Consider the following 17136-nt stretch of genomic DNA (forward strand, 5'->3'; position numbering starts at 1 on the left):
ATGAATTTGCAAATCATCAGCATCTTTGTGACAGGTAGTTCACGATCGATAAAATCATCCTTTACCCATCACTACCACTACATACTGGCTGAAACATGGGCAACGTTTAAGATTTACCAAGTGTAGTTACTTATTTTAAGAAAAGCAATCGGGGTTTATTTTTAAAATTTTTTAGTGTTTATTTAGTTGTTTTCCTACTTAAATTAAACTATTGAAACCCTAGAGGGTCAATGCATTGTATTATTGGGACTTCAATTATTGGCTGAACTCATACTTTCTGCCTCTAAAATTACTCTCCTCTCTCCCCCGTTTCTTGTGTTTCTCCCTCCCTCTCTTTCTTCTCTTCTTCCCCTCGTTCCCCTTATTGTAATTGTCCAGTTCTTGTTTACTATGGCCCATCGTCACAAACACTATGCCTTCACTACCCTGCACCTGTACTTGTCAAACCACTGGTGTGTAAGACCCTTTCTCCATCTCCTAGCCTAGTAGTTAGAAAAAGAGTGAAGCATATATACCTGCCAGCTTTTCTCTAATTATCATAGATTGAGTACTCCATTGCTTTCATCATTAACTATAATCATAGGTTCTTTTCTCTCCTGCTGCACTCCGTATTCCCCATCATTATTGTTAGTTAAATCAATATTTCATTTTTTAGTTACAGAATGGTAGCACTATCTTCTACCCCGTTTTAAAAGAATATGGGAATCTGATGAAATGATATCTGCTGCTCTTGAAAATGATGATGATGTGATTTTCATTGAGATGCTTGTGTATATCATACAACATATATGTTATTGAATTTGTTGCATGCTGTGATGTACTTGTCTCTGTGAGTCTAAAAAAGTGGAGATCTTTGATGATGCTCGGACTCTTCCAATTGATCAGAGTACCCGTGTCGTATCCGACACGACATGGATATGAGTATGGGGGGTGTGTCGGATCGTTTAAATTTCAACCAGACACTTCACCGTTTTTCTTTTCCTTTTCCTTTTCTTTCTTGTTTCTGCTCTCTATAAACTTAGCGCCGCTTCCGAGAGGTTTTCCCTTCTGTTCTTTCTTTCTCTTCTTTTCTTTTCTTTTTTTTCCTCCTTTTTTCCCTTTCTGGATTGATGGTTTAAGATTTTGTTTGAATAAATTGTTTCTTGAAAGGTGTTTGTATAAAATGAAAATGTGTTCCATATAGTGCTACTTAATGCTCCACTAAGTTCAAACTGCAATCAAGTCCCTCATATTTTATTTTAATAACATGTAGTAATTAACTTTCTATAATAGAAAACTAAGCTCCAAAATTTGAATTTTATTCATCTTAACCTCTTATTGAATATTCATTTTCTTCTTTGTGAACAATTAATTTTGGTTTATTCAAAATGACATCTTGGGTTAATAAAAAATTTAAAGCTTGAAAAATGTACCCATGTACCTACGTCCGAAATTTGGACTCTTTTTACTCATGTCTTCGTATTTTATATTTTAGAAAATAAAATATCTGACACTTAAATACGTACCTGTACCCGATAGCTGTGTTTGAGTCTAAACATCATAGGTGGAGATCGTTGGTGTGCCTACGGATGCATATTGTTTGACAGGTGTGAATACCAGAGGGAACACGGGTGGGCATTTGGGGGTGGTCAGTGTGGGTGCCTTTCTCCCCCTGGGGATTGGTAGTGGTTAGATTGAGAGAGATTTTTCATATGGACCACATATTATATAGTACCGAGACTACTGCGAATCACAGTTTACTTGTAGAGACTCAGATTCTTATTCTTGAAATTGGATTCTAAAGATTGTAAACATGGAAATTTGCAGGTGAAGTATTTGGCTGAAGCAGTTGGTGCTGGAATTGGAGGTTCCTTACCAGGATTTATGAAGAAAGTTTTCAATGGTTAAATAACATACGAAGATGATTCGGAAAATTTCATTGCGAGAAACCTTCTCTTAGGGGTTCGGCTTTTCTAAGTTTAAAGTTGCAATATTTCGGCTTTTCTGAGTTTAAAGTTGCAATATCTCGCCTCTTTTCTAATTACCCCTCAATTCTTACAGATTCTTTTTGTTTCGTTGTCTAGAAGTTGTTGAGAAAAATGTGTTTCCTGTTGGCATGGGCTTGGAATGTGAACCAGTTCTATTGGTAGTTTGTGTGTATATCAATAAAAATTCCTGTTAAGATTAGACTAATAAAGAGCTAAAATTCCACCACTGTGATAGATATTTTATCCTTGGTATACGTGCGGGGATGTTAGTTTTTTATGTTCTTTGCTTATTGTTTAATCACGTCAGCTTCCATGATAATTATATTTAGTGATTCAGATTACATCATATGGTAGATTGTACAGGTAGACATGATTTTAGCGCAAGTAACATTCTTCCATCCTGATTTTGTCCAGATATCAGGAAAAAAAGGAGTAAAATCTGCTCTTTCTCCTCCCATTGAACCTCAATATGAAGTTCAGAGAAATACATAATGCTTAGCCAAACATGGCAAAATGAGATATCAACATAGGAAGTCATGGCAAAAATATTTGCATCCCCCCGAGGAGCATTATTTAAAATCCAAAATTTGAGGTGCAAAATCCCCTTCAGAACCTAGTTTTGTCCGTCTGGAGCAGATCAATTGAACAAGAACACCTACAGAAATATAACGAGTCATAATGTAAAAATTTATTACAAGATATATGAGTTAACAGAATTTGGACTGAGGGGGTTCAAGCATACTATTACCTTGAAAATTGAAAGGTAATGGAGAAGACGCGTATTATATCTCTAGAACAATATCTGCAATCAGAACAACAGATGTAAGTAATTTGTTTTAAGATTATTAAACCCGAAATGACCAAATTGATGAAATAAAGATAAATGGGTTGTGCTTGGTGTTTATAATTTGGGTATACAGGGGTAGCACAACCCGAGATAAATTCAAATTCTTCATGCGCAAGACTTGCATTCTGAGTCCGTTTTCACCCATTTACTTCCTTCACTTTCACCATCGCTCTCAGGCATATCCAAGTATTTCTTCACTATAGCCATTTGAGTAGAATTTTGTGGGTAAATCTTTTTCTGCAGGATAGCCCCCAAAACCTGTATAGAAAAGGCATCCATGAAGGTAAATTCCACTAAAAATATGGCAAAAGAGATTAACGTGAAACACCAGATCATTGACAGGTGAAATGAATAATAATATCCAAACCTTCTCTATTCTTTGCTTATCCAATTTTGTCTCTGGAAATGGATCTCTTAAGATGGGAGTTGAACTGAATCCGCCGCCACAGAGGAGTGCTTTCTTAAGAAGAAAAGACAATGATTTTTTACTAATAACATATGCTGGGCTGTGCAACCGAGTATCTGATTCTCTGCTGTGGATTACACTGGTTGGTCCCTGGAGATTACCTTCTTCATTTTCTGAATCGCCATTTATCAAGTCATCCGAACTTTTGTCGTGTTCCAAGCTAGGCAAACAGTCAATGTGTTTCTCCAATTGAAGATTACCCTTTGGTTGATGTTGATTGGAGGACAAGCACCGTTGAAGATTGGAGTTCTCTGTATCTTTTAGAGTGTTGTTTCCAAATGTTCCAATAGAAAACAATCCATTTGGCCAATCACTGAATTCTTCTTTACAGGTCTGGTGCATGATATAGCCTTTAACTAAGAAACAATGAGAAAACAGATGATCGAGGTCTTGAATTGCATTTTATGATTTCTGCATAGATCATTAGTAGTATTCGTATGTAAACTAATGAATGATCGATATTCCGCGTTAAGAGGGCTCAAATTAAGTTATTGGTTGCTTACGATACTTGATACCGAGTTTATAAGATGACGAGCAAAAATGTTGATATGAAGATAAATGCGATGTCATAACTGAAATGGAGAATATAAGAAATGAGAATATATGATAACGAGTATAGATAACACTAGTTGAGTATATGATTAAGTAGATGACGACATAGATGGTTGGCACATGCTTTGTGTAGACTTGTAAAATTATTATTATTATTATTATTTTTTTTTTTTTTAAATAAAGAGTGACTCAATCTGGTATAGTATATTTAGCAATGAGCCCAAATCAGAGAGAGATTATTTTTCATCTAGCTTGTTGTAAATTTATCGGGGACAAGACTTGCCCCTATTTGTTTTCCATTCTCTCTCCATTAAAATGAAAAATATAACCGTTATTCATCATATCAAGCCACCAAATTTGAATTTCTATATTTTGTGTGGGGTCCATAATAATTATATTTTTCATTCTCATTTTTACAAAAATTGGAAATAAACTTGTGATACTAAGCAGTTTTGGTATGACAGTCTACAGAATTAATATGAAGTGACACTCACTACCAACCTTCTATTTGAAGGAAATACAATACAACAAAACATGTTCTTTCTTGTTAAAATTAATCATAAAGAATTATGAACTCATACCATTTGCTGATGCTGAATTTGGTTTGCTTCTCCTTTCTTTTCCACTAAGCTTGTTTTGCATCCAACTAAATATCTGAATCAATCATCATCAACCGAAGTACATTAAAATCCGTAAACCATGCACCATTATGTTAAAAAGTGAGGGTTTTAAACTTTGAAGCCATTACCTTCATCTGTATATGGAGAATCAGAATTGCTGAAATAGGGGATTTGTTGAGGGTGGAAACTGAAATATTGTGTATGCAGCGAATCCCACAACCGAAAAGAAGTTATATTTGGAACCTTTATAATGGATGGTGGTAGGTGAGGTGAGGCAGGGTAGGGTGGGTAAGGGGAGAAATTTCTTCACAGCCTAGCTGTTCGGTCTTTATTAAGTTCAATTTTGTTATATGTACATTGTGGTTGACATCAAGTTTGACATGAAAACAATTTTTTAACCACACTTCTTTAAATCAATGACACGATTTTCTACACATGGAAAAACCTGTTTGGCCAACGGCCGCACCTCCAATAGGGGCGCCTTGTTGTTTGGCTTGGATTTAACCCTGGCCAAATAGCACGGTTGTCTACACATTACACAATGTCAAACTTAATGTACAAATCCTATTAAGTTTGACATCTCTTATTACGTACTTCTAACTCATCTTTTGAGCACGACAGCATATTTGTACTTTCATTAACATCAACTATAGGTTTGAGTTTTGACTCTCCCATGAATCTTCTTGTTGAATCACTCAGTAAAAAAAACTAAAATGATTAGAGAAAAAATAAATTTATTCAATTTCAGTAAACCTAATTGAAAATCCCATCTTCTTATTCTAGTATCTGTTCTTCAAAATCCCTAAAATCCATGGCCTTGACCCCAAAACCATCTATGCACGTGAACTTGTCCATTCCCACATGGGAATTGGGATCTTACCATTTCAACACAAAATTGAAGCAACAATCTGGGAAAGTGATTATTCTATGGCAACTTGGACAGATTTCCCAGAGGACTCTCTACGCGTCAATCTCTGACATTTTGATTGATGTTCATCATCTGCATTGTGCCAACACGTGTGTTTTTCAAAGGATTCATTCTTAACAATCTCCGAACTCGATATTCCAAGGAGAGAATCATTGGAAAACATTTATTTCTTTATCTCTTGTTAAAAATTCGAGCTCCCAAACTCTTCTCCAATTATCTGCTTGCAGCCTACCTTTTTTTGTTTATATCCATGCAAATGTTCCTTACGTGCATTCCAATTCATTAAACTAACGAATCACAAATTTCTATGTAAAGTCTTTCTTGACTGAAATAGAATTTGCGTTGATCGTTAGCCTCTAGATTTGTGATTAATTAATATAACAATAACAACAAACTAAGCCTTATTCTTAATGCATTTGGAGTTAACTACATGATCCTTCTGCTATATACCATTTTATTCATAGCTAGACTTATGGAGACATCCAAAACGACTACATCCTTATCAACCTTAATTTTGATCGTCTCCTTTAACTTGGCTCTACCAAAATCATGTCACTCTTACCGGTTGTGGCTTTATTAGGTCGAATGCAAATTAAGACCCAACCACTTATGTTTTCCTTATGTTAATTTATTCTAAACCGGCCTCACCACCAAATGTATACTTACAATAATGTCACGTAGCATTCACAAGTGCTATAACACCAGTCCGTGGCTGCAAGCGTTAAGACATCTTAAATGTGACTTATTTCTCTACCTTAAGGTAGTTTATCAATTAATGACATTGCATGTCACCTAAACTGGTGTTTAGTACCAATAGTGCTAAATAATATTACTCATATTCTTAGTTAATATCTGTCTTATTATGATTGCATTTGCTATCTTTTCGACTAAATAATTTCATCAAAAAACATAATAACATTCAAAAGCTCCAATCGTGGTAGAGAACATATATTAAATTGGTGGTCCTATCATTTCAAAGAGGTAAACGTCAATCGTGTATGCATGCTTAAGAGTCTTTGACCAATCAAGAACAGTCTTAATTAAGTTATAATAATATTAATTTTGTGGTCCACCAACATTCTCGTACATGAATTGACATCTTGACGCTAATTATTTTTGCACCTATTGCCAAGAGTCTTCTTACCCAATTAAGATTCAAACGTAGAGAGAAGTGAAATGGCAAACAATTTTATTTGGTAGTAATTTGTATACAACTTTATCCTACATCCATCTGCACTCGGAAATGACTTATTCAAAGAAATAAAATTTGGTTTACTTGAAAATGATTTTGAATACTGTATGTGCATTCTTAGCACTTATACTAGAGCTCTTTGGTGTGTATGGCGATGGAGAGTCCACAAATAATTGTATTCGAGTGCTATTCTTCTATCCACGCATAATAAAAAAATACTCTTGGCAACAAATTGAAATCTGCTCCCATTCTATTTTAGTCATCTATAGAAATATCCACTGATTCCGTGAGTTAAACAAACAGGTTTGCACTCCTGACATGATTTTAAAGAAATACACTTTGTCAAAATATACCAGATGATGCATGTCTTGAGTTATTTAATCAACTGTTTTTATCAAATTTATTTCTTTCTCAATTTATTTAATTAAGGAGTTCCATATCTTGTCATACCTTGTGGGCATGGAGTACATTCTTCTTTCTTTTTCCATTTCATTCTTATCGCTCACTGGTTCTTTCAGGTACCCTTATATCACAGCATTGCCTAATGCGACTCACCAAAGACTTGAGGCTATTGTATTTTGCGACTTGGTGGTAAGGGTATTGTTTTATTGTGTCATTTTGGAGTCCTTCCCAGATAAGGAAAATTTCAAACTGGATAGCAGGTGTTGACCTTGGTATTCGTAGGGTAATGTGGCCAACAGGTAAATACTTCGTGCACGCGGTAGCAAACCATTAGTCACTCTTGGCCTTTTCTGGTGGCGGTGGAGGCGATCGCGAGTGCTCTGACGGTAAAGTCAATGAATATTCATGAATAAAAGAAATAACACACTCTAATATCAAGACAATAGAGCAATGTGTATGTTTAAGTGTATAAGATTGCATTACCCTTGAAATGGAAATAAGTGTGAGTATTTATAGGGAAAGATGCGAATTTAAGACTGTTGGATGGAGGGACACGTGGCCGCACCTATTGACTGATGCGTCCTCTCATAGGGATCGATCAATTAGTCTCTAGGTGGGCTGACATTTAATACTCCCTAATGAGTGGATTTTGTAATTTGACATTTTGGCGTTTGCTGTATAAATATCATATTAATCAATTGTGTGGATCTTATTTTACTAGATCTTTGCATAAAATATCTCCTATTTAATTTAATATAGACGAGGCGACGTGATATTGTCCCAATAGACGTCATTCCACCTCTTATTACTTCGGTGCATATCCTTCAGAGGCGAATCACTTTGGGGCCTTAGTCTAACCACGGATGTACAAGTGGATTATTTCACCTCGGCACCTAGATGGTGTGGGCTGACATGGACCGCGGAGATTCGCTTAGTTGGCTGCCATGTTGACAATGATCTGGAGGCTCTTCATACGAGGTGTAACAAGAAGATTTTCTGATTTGCATAGAGGTAATTAAGTAACAGAGATTACCTTTGTGAAATTCAAAATTTAAATGCCTTAATTGTCTAAAACCTAGTCATGAATTTAGTTATCTATATCTTTGCAGTGTTGAAATTTATCCTAGTATTTGGATTGGATCCTGAGTAATACATATATCTAGCTCCCAATTTTTTTAAATTCTCTTTGACAGGGTTTATTGTACCTTCCTTCTTTCATGCTCTTTCTGTAACAGATGGCAGTCGTAGCTATTGCTTACATTTTCATCTTCTCTGCAAAATGTATGTACCCATTTCATACCTTTATCTGAGCATGCGGAGATCACCATGCAAAAGACACAACAATACCAAGCAATTCATTCAAAATAAAGGAATGAAGCAGGTCAAGCAAGCGTGCCAATCAAAGAAAAACGTCAGAATGTGTAGAGCTTGGGCCTGTCATCGAGCTTGACTAAAAAGGAAAAATTGAAAAGGTCTGTGTGGGTTGGTCATTGGTTTAATAGAGCTAAGCTAGATTCAGGCCACCTCTCTATATGGGACACATGCCATCGTGGCTGGCTCACTTGAACCTAATTGGTCTTTATTAAATTTGGCATCTATTATTACATACTTTGTACTTTCATTAACATCATCTGTAGGTTTGAGTTTTGAACTCGACCTTGAATCTTCTTGTTGAATCACTTGGTATAAAAACTTAAATTAGGAGAGAAAAAAATAAATTTATTCAATTTCGGCAAACCTAATTGAAAATCACATCATCTTAGTATCTGTTCTTCAAAATCCCCAAAATCCATGGCCTTGATCCCACATTCTATTACTCGAGGCTCGCCTTCAAAACCACGTGAACTTGTCCATTCCCACATGGGAATTGGGATCTTACCATTTCAACACAAAATTGAAGCAACAATCTGTATATATTGTCTGTGTATGTGATTATTCTACAGCAACTTGGACAGATTTCCCAGAGGCCCATCTACGCGTCAGTCTCTGTAGTTTTGATTGATGTTCATCGTCTATATTGTGCCAACACGTGTGTTTTTCAAAGGATTCATTCTTAACAATCTCCGAACTCGATATTCCAAGGAGAAAATCATTGGAAGACATTTATTTCTTTATCTTTTGTTAAAAATCCGAGCTCCCAATCTCTTCTCCATTTATCTGCATGCGGCCGACCTTTTTTTGTTTATATCCATGCAAATGTTCCTTGCGTGCATCCCAATTCATTAAACTAACAAATCACAAATTTCTACATAAAATCTTTCTTGACTGAAATAGAATTTGTATTGATTGTCAGCCTCTAGATTTGTGATTAATTAATATAACAATAACAACAAACTAAACATTATTCTTAATGCATTTGGAGTTAACTACATGATCCTTCTGCTATATACTGCTTTATACATAGCTAGAGTTATCGAGACATCCAAAGCGACTACATCCTTATCAACCTTAATTTTGATCATCTCATCTTCTTTTCATTGGCTCTACCAAAATCATGTCACTCTTTGCAGTTGTGGCTTCATTAGGTCGAATGCAAATTAAGATCTAACCACTTGTGTTTTCCTTACGTTAATTTATTCTAAACTGGCCTCGCCCCCAAGTATATTCTTACAATGGACTCTGCTGATTGTACATGGCCACATGGGCCTTGTACTACTAGGGGTGCCACATTGCGCCCCCTAAATGTGGGGGAGCCTATTCCTCCCACCTATAAGGGCTGCAAGTGTTAAGACATCTTAAATGTGACTCATTTCTCTACTTTAAGGTGGTTTATCAATTAATGACACATGCATGTCACCTAGGCTGGTGATGCAAAATAATATTACTCATATTCTTACTTAATATCTTTCTTAAAATGACTGCAATCGCTATCTTTTTGACTAAATAATTTCATATCAAAACGTAAATAACATTCAAAAGCTCCAATCATGGTGGAGCACGTATATTTAGTTGGTGGTCCTATCATTTCAAAGAAGGAAATTTCAATCACGTATGCATGCTTAAGAGCCTTTAACCAATCAAGATCAGTCTTAATTAAGCTATTAATATTTCAATTTTGTGGTCCACCAACATTCTCCTATTGTGAATTGACATCTTGACGCTAATTATTTATGTACCTATGGCCAAGAGTCTTCTTACCCAATTAAGATTCAAATGTAGAGAAAAGTGAAATGGCAAACAATTTTATTTGGTAGTAATTTGTATTCAAATTTATCCAACAGCCATCTGCACTCGGAAATGACTTATTCACAATAATAAAATTTGGTTTAGTACAATAGGTATTTCCTCTTACTTTATCTCTATTCCCCATACTCCAGCGGCACTTTGTGGCCTTGCTTAAACCTACTTCCTTACCTGCAGATGATTTTGATACTGTATGTGCATTGTTAGCACTTATACTGGAGCTCTTTGGTGTGTATGTTGATGAAGAGTCCACAAATAATTGTATTTAAGTGCTATTCTATCAACGCATTGTTGAAGGCAGAACAACTTTGAAACCACCTTGTTGGACCAGAAGGCTACACAAGAATTGAGATTTAATGGTGTAATATGAAATATGTAGGATCATAACTAATAGAACAAGATTAAAGTAAAGAAAAAAAAAAAGAGAGTTAAACAGATGAACTGATGTTTTATTCATTAACAATATGGAGAGAATAAATAGAGCAATAAAGCTTCACAAATCTAGGAAAAGAGTCTAGTATTTATAGGAAAAATCCATCCCTAGAAGTAGATTCGTATATGAATTAAAATGCCAAAAGTTTCCTTATTTGATCTCATCAAATCCAACACAAATTCCAACTCCCAATAGACTTCCAAATAGAACTTTAACTAGAATTTGTCAATTAAACTTGAATGGGATTCCTCAATAGCATTCCAATTACAATTTCTCTTGATATGCACTTCAATTAGAACTCTACAATTATTTGAATAAGGAATTCGGGTCACACCTAAATTCTAACAATCTCCACTTTGACATGAATTCCACTGCTATGAATAAAACCAATTTTCCCACCTAGAAAAATAAATTTGACTGCAATGAAATAAATTGAATTCTTCAACCAGAACCAAAATTCTCCATTCCATAGCAACATTTTTCCCTGGCGGTGTCTACAAGCAACACTTGAACCCTAAACTGGGTTCCAAAATTTCACCTAGGAATAAGCACACCCCATAGCAGAAACCAAACAAAATGCATGATTAGAAGACTCCTTGCTAGAACTATCACCTTCACCATCCCAAAAGCTTACAGACATCACCTACGCTTAATGGATCCAACTCTAGCAACTGAACATAGTGTATCTGCTGAAATTGGTGGCAAAGTAGAATCATCAATGCTCCCAGAGCAATGTTTTGAATTAACCCAGAGCCCATCACAAAAGGTACTGTACCAAACGAAATTTCCACCACAGTACTAAACTTGTTCAGATGTCTCTTAACTGGTTCAACACTCCCCTACAAGATGTACAATTGAAACTTCTTTCGTCCCTTCAATACAACCTGGACACCCATTCGGACCTTCAAAACTCTACCTCCATCAGAGAATTTATACCTTTTTGAATCCAGTGTACTCAGCGAGATGAGATTTCTTTTCAGATATGAAACATGTCAAACCTAGCCAAGTGTTTTGACCGTGCCATCATGCAACCTTAATCTGACTCAACCGATTCTAGCAACTCGACAAGACTGGTTGTTTCCCATGAAAATTCCACCTAGCTTAACCTCCTCATATGTCTGAAACAAGTCATAATTGGAACACATATGTTGCGAACATGTTGAATCAAGAATCCACTTCTCGTCAAGCTTAGACTCTACGTCAAATACTACGATCAACATCACATCACCGTAATTCAAAAAATCCTCATCTACATTGGTCTCGTTCGAAGTCAATGATCGTGTCCCATGATTTGCAGCTAAATCACATTTAGCCTACAACTCATCGCAATCCTTCTGAATATGTCACTTCTTTCTATAGTAGAAGCAATACAAATTGCTGTAGTTCACCTTCGATCTGTCCCTTCGTCTACCACCATAAGATACCAGAGCTTCTTCATCCCTAGATGCAGCTCCAATCAGATGCTTTATCTTCTCCTTTGATTATAAAACATCATAAGCGTCTTCAATGGTAAGCTTGTCACCACTGTACAAGATCGTGTCCCGAAACGATGAATAAGAGGTGGGCAGCGAACACAATAGGATCAAAGCCAGATCCTCCTCATCATATTTGACCTCCAATATCTCTGAATTTGCGATGATTTTTTTGAACACAACAAGGTGGTCTTTCAATGATCCTCCTTCTACCATGCGATGGGAATACAACCTTTGCTTATGATGTAGTTTGCTCTGAAGATTTTTCGTCATACACAACTGCTCTAGTTACAAACACAAAGTCATTGTTGTTTTGTCCTTCAAGACGTCCTACAGAATGTTATTGGAGAGGTGAAGATGAATCTGCAATAAAGCCTTCCCATCCTTCTATTGTTTTTCCTCCATTGTCCAATTAGCTGACATCTTATCAAAATCCAATAGCATTGTCTAAATCCATCTGCGCCAAAATAATCTTCATCTTTACTTGTCACAACGAAATCTCGTATTGCGATTCAGCAGGGAAATATTATATTTCAAAGTAGCCATCTCTGAAAAAAATTTCATTCAAATCACGAAAAACCTGCAGCCTTGCTCCACTTGTTGAAGGTGAAACGGCTTTGAAACCACTTTGTTGGACCGGAAGGCGATGCAAGAATTGAGATTTAATGGTGTAATATGAATTATGTAAGATCACAACCAATAGAACAATATTAAAATAAAGAAACAAAAAGAGAGTTAAGTAGAGGAACCTATGTTTTATTCAATAATAATATGGAGAGAATGCAATTATAGCAATAAAGCTTCACAAATCTAGAAAAAGAGTCTAATATTTAAAGGAATAAATCCATCCCTAGAAGTAGAGTTGTAGATGAAATAAAACGCCAAAAATTTTCTTATTTGATCTCATCAAGTCCAACACAAATTTCAACTCCCAATAGGCTTCCAAATAGAATTTTAACTAGAATTTGTCAATTAAACTTGAATAGAATTCCTCAGTAGTATTTCAATTAGAATTCCTCTTGATGTGTACTTCAATTAGAACTCTACAATTATTTAAACAAGAAATTCAGATAAAAAACTACTTTGGGCAATAAATTGAAAGCCACTTTCATTCTATTAGGTCATCTATAGGAGTCACAGGCATGTTCATTGATTTCGTTTAGTTAAACAAACAAATTTGCACTCCTGGGATGATTATTAAAGAAATGAACTTTGTAGAGATTAGAATTATGAATTTGATCAACTGTTTTTTTATCGAATTTATGATTATAAACGTATTTCTTTCTCAATTTATTTTATTAAGCTTGTGATACCTTGTGGGCACAGAGTACGTTCTTCTTTCTTTCTCCATTTCCTTCTTATCGCTCACTGGTTCTTACATGTACCATCATATCACAGTACTAATATTGAATTTCATGCTAGATGTGAGCACTATATTTGTTGGAGAAAGAAATAGTTGGTGATTGAAGAATATTTGCTAATATTGAAGAAAATATTCTAGCATGATTTGGAGAATATTGATTGACGATGATAATTGGAATGTTTCCATAAAGTTCGTCAATTGAATTCCACAATTCTTTCTTCAAATCTGAAAACATAAAGATTTTAGTAATATGTGCTTCCATTGAATTTAGAAGTCAAGATTGAACGAGTTGATCATTCAAAAACCACCCTTCATACTTTGGATCTACAAGATGTGGACGAGCAGGAGTGCCATTGATGAAGCTCAACTTTTTCTTTCCACTGAGAGATAACATCACGACTCTTGACCATGGTATGTAATTTATACTATTCAAGAAAACAGTAGATAACTTCCATCCAGGATTAACATCATTCTCCATCATTATATATGGATTAATGGCTTTCTCAGTCATTGTAAACTCAAAGACCAATATATAGAAGCCAAACCTTCAATTGCAAAAAAAATAAAAAAAAATGAATAGTTGACTTTAAGGGCTATTTTGACCCACCAAACATTGCCGAAAATAGCCCAAAACACAATCAGCTAGATTTGGATGATATGAATCCAAAGGCACCGACATTGCGCAACTCCAAGTTACGGCTTGAAAGATACAATCGTTTCCGCGGAGGTTGTGCGAAGCTGAAAAATCTAAATTTTGCAAACAGATTGAAATTTTGATTCTGCTTGCTTTTTCGAACTATTGGCTGGATCAATACACCCGCTCTGATATCATGAACAATTCAATAAAATATATAAGTAAGAACAAAAATATTTACGTGGTTTGACGTCAGTGTGGCAAATCTACATCCATGGGAGAAGAGAGAAGATTGTTATTCACTTGTATTCGAAGTGTTACAATGACACATATATATAATCATATTTCATCAAGGTTGTCTTATTATGAACGAGGCAATCAAGGAAAGAATATAACAAATTACGGAAACATTCTAATTTTCTTTGTCACCCAGTATTCTCCAAATCATGCAAGAATATTTTCTTCAATATTAGCAAGTATTCTTCAATCACCAAATATCTCTCTTCGCCAACAATATTTCCTCGTTCCATTTTACAATGTGACTCACCTAATACTTGAGGCAATAAAACCCCTTTCAAAGTTCATTAGCTTTAAGGTTAAGGCTATTGTATTTTGCAACTTGGTGGTAAGATATAAGTGTTGTTTTATTATGTCATTTTGGAATCCTTCCTAGATAAGGAAAATTTCTAACTGGATTGTAATGTCCCGAAAATTTTGATAGAATGGAATTTAATTTTTGTATGCGATATTTTAATGTTTTGAAAGTGTAGAGACTAAAGTATATGTAAAGTAAATTTCAATTTTATTTGAGATAAAATGTAGATATTGACGGAGCGATAATAAGTATATGAATATTCGGCACGTTAGATAGATCGTAATTAATCATGCATGTTAGGATCGAGAAAAAGTTAATTTGGATTAGTGGAGTCCAAGTTATCGAGGTTGAAAGATATAGTTTTAAATTATATTTAATTAATTATTTAATAAATTTAAATTTTCCCTCAAGTCACGTGAATGGGAAAAGATTCTTGGTGTATATATAAGAGAAAAGAAGAGAGAGAGAGAGAGAAAGAGTGTGTTATGGGAAAGCCTTGTGACTAATGGGTAAAAACCACCAACTTTGTTTTTATCTTTATTCTCTCTAACTCCCTAGCTCTGGCCACGTTTTCACATGTAGATAAAAATGGTAACCGCATGCCCATTTTATTATGATTAGTTTAAAAGGTAGTCACGACTTACCATTTGAGACCCCAACCAAATTTCTTGTGGCACACGTTTAGACTATTCTCTCTACACCAAAATTTATCTCTCACACACACATATTGATATATATACTCACGTACATGGCAGATTCAAAAAGTGATATTTATTTCAGACATAATTAAAGCACATAAAGAGTCCCATAATTTCACCACAAATATATATACATAGGCAGTCGGCAGAAGACAGTCTCATTTCTAGGGGGAGCCAAGAAAATTAGAAGATTTGGAACGTGATTTTGAATTTCACATTTCAAGAGTTTATTCAATCTTACAAGGTAGGATATGAGATACAGTGTGTTTATATCCTGTTTAATTATTTTTTTACATGTTGATGGATTTTGTACTCAAGAAAGTTAAAGTTATGGTATGAAATGCTATGATATGAATGATATGGCCATTCCTGTACAATGATATGAGCTCTTATCGAATTTTAAAGATATGAGACGGTATGATTTTCTGACAAGTGTGTTTAAAATTTTTATATGAGATCGCACCATTAATTTTTACATCCTACTGAGTATTTTCATGTACTCACCCTTTTCCCTACTCCTCTAGGTTAGATTGCGTTGTGTCGGAGCGTGGTGGTTTGATTGAGTGGTTGTGCCTCGTCTTGCTGGACAAAAATATAGAATTTTAGCACGTAATTTTATTTATTTTCCATAGACATTTATTTTAACACTAAATTATCGTTTATGTTTATTTGCTACATAGATATTTTTAAATTGTGTTGTTATTTAAAAGTTTGAATCGTATTATTTGATTTTCCTTTAGTGGTATCTTATATCAATGAAAGTAAATTTTATTTAGAACTAATTATATAGGATAAAATGAAATATGTGCATGTATTCACTGTTTAAAAGTAATTGGTTATACTTTACTGCCTTATTCGTATGAGTAAGTAATTATTAAATTTGTGAAGTTGATGCTATATTTCTACTCACTGCAAAGGAATAAATAAAATATGCCTTATTATCATTATTTTAATTTGAGTAAGAAATAAAAATATGGTTAGTTAATATTTTTGTTCATACTATTTCTATTTTACCTGTAGAGATTTTCATAACATTTAAGTAGTTGATTATTTTAAGAGAAAATATTCCAACAGTATGAAATTTACAAATTTAGTTGCTAGAAATCCTACTTTATTCAACTTCGAGGGATGTGCCAGTTAGAAATTTAAATTTATGAGCCATAAGTGGTGTAAAATAACATTGACCTTTCTATAAATAATTTTTTTTTGGGTAGCGATTTGAATTTAAAATTTTTGGGTCGTTACAGTTTGGTATCAGAGCATAGATTTAATTTCTTGTAGACCCATATATATATATATATATATATATGTGTGTGTGTGTGTGTGTGTGTGTGTGTATTTATTTATTTATTTATAAAATTTACGACGTGAACAGTTTGAGAAAACATATGAAAAAAAATTGGGACAGTGATGTTTACTGTTCACGTGAACAGTTTTGATTAAAAAAAAATGGTGATTGTTTAAATAGTTTATGTGTGTATGTATTTATATTTGTAGACTTTTTAAAAATACTTTCCTTAGAATAAATTTTATGTTTAGCCGCAATAATCAATAAATTATTTAGTTACTAGATTTTTCTCAAATGGGTGAAATTTTATAATAGTCCATGCACTAGTATATGACATTTTTCTAGTAGCTAAAATTTCAATGTAATCCCCATGTAAAAAAAAAAATAAAAAAAAAAAAAAAAAAAAAAAAATAAAAAAAAAAAAAAAAAAAAAAAAAAAAAAAAAAAAAAAAAAAAAAAAAAAAAAAAAAAAAAAAAAAAAAAAAAAAAAAAAATT

At 34.2% G+C, this 17136-nt stretch overlaps 1 protein-coding gene across 2 annotated transcripts; it reads right to left on the reverse strand.

Annotated features, from left to right (window-relative positions):
- Positions 1–2044: 2044 nt before the first annotated feature.
- LOC111409208 lies at positions 2045–4644 on the reverse strand. 2 transcript variants are annotated; one of them, XM_023039206.1, is made up of 6 exons: positions 4581–4644; positions 4414–4486; positions 3182–3636; positions 2900–3072; positions 2716–2769; positions 2045–2622 (listed from the first exon to the last, which is right to left on the reverse strand). In XM_023039206.1, exons 1-4 carry the CDS (start codon positions 4584–4586, stop codon positions 2920–2922), a joined length of 687 nt encoding a protein of 228 aa, XP_022894974.1. In that variant the 5' UTR covers positions 4587–4644; the 3' UTR covers positions 2045–2622; positions 2716–2769; positions 2900–2919. The 2 variants fall into 2 exon arrangements, with proteins under 2 accessions (XP_022894974.1, XP_022894973.1); XM_023039205.1 differs by having other exon boundaries at positions 2716–3072.
- Between the last annotated feature and the right edge of the window lie 12492 nt (positions 4645–17136).

The sequence above is a fragment of the Olea europaea genome, chromosome 14, assembly GCF_002742605.1.
Source record: "Olea europaea var. sylvestris chromosome 14, O_europaea_v1, whole genome shotgun sequence".
In the NCBI taxonomy this organism is placed as follows: Eukaryota; Viridiplantae; Streptophyta; class Magnoliopsida; order Lamiales; family Oleaceae; genus Olea; species Olea europaea.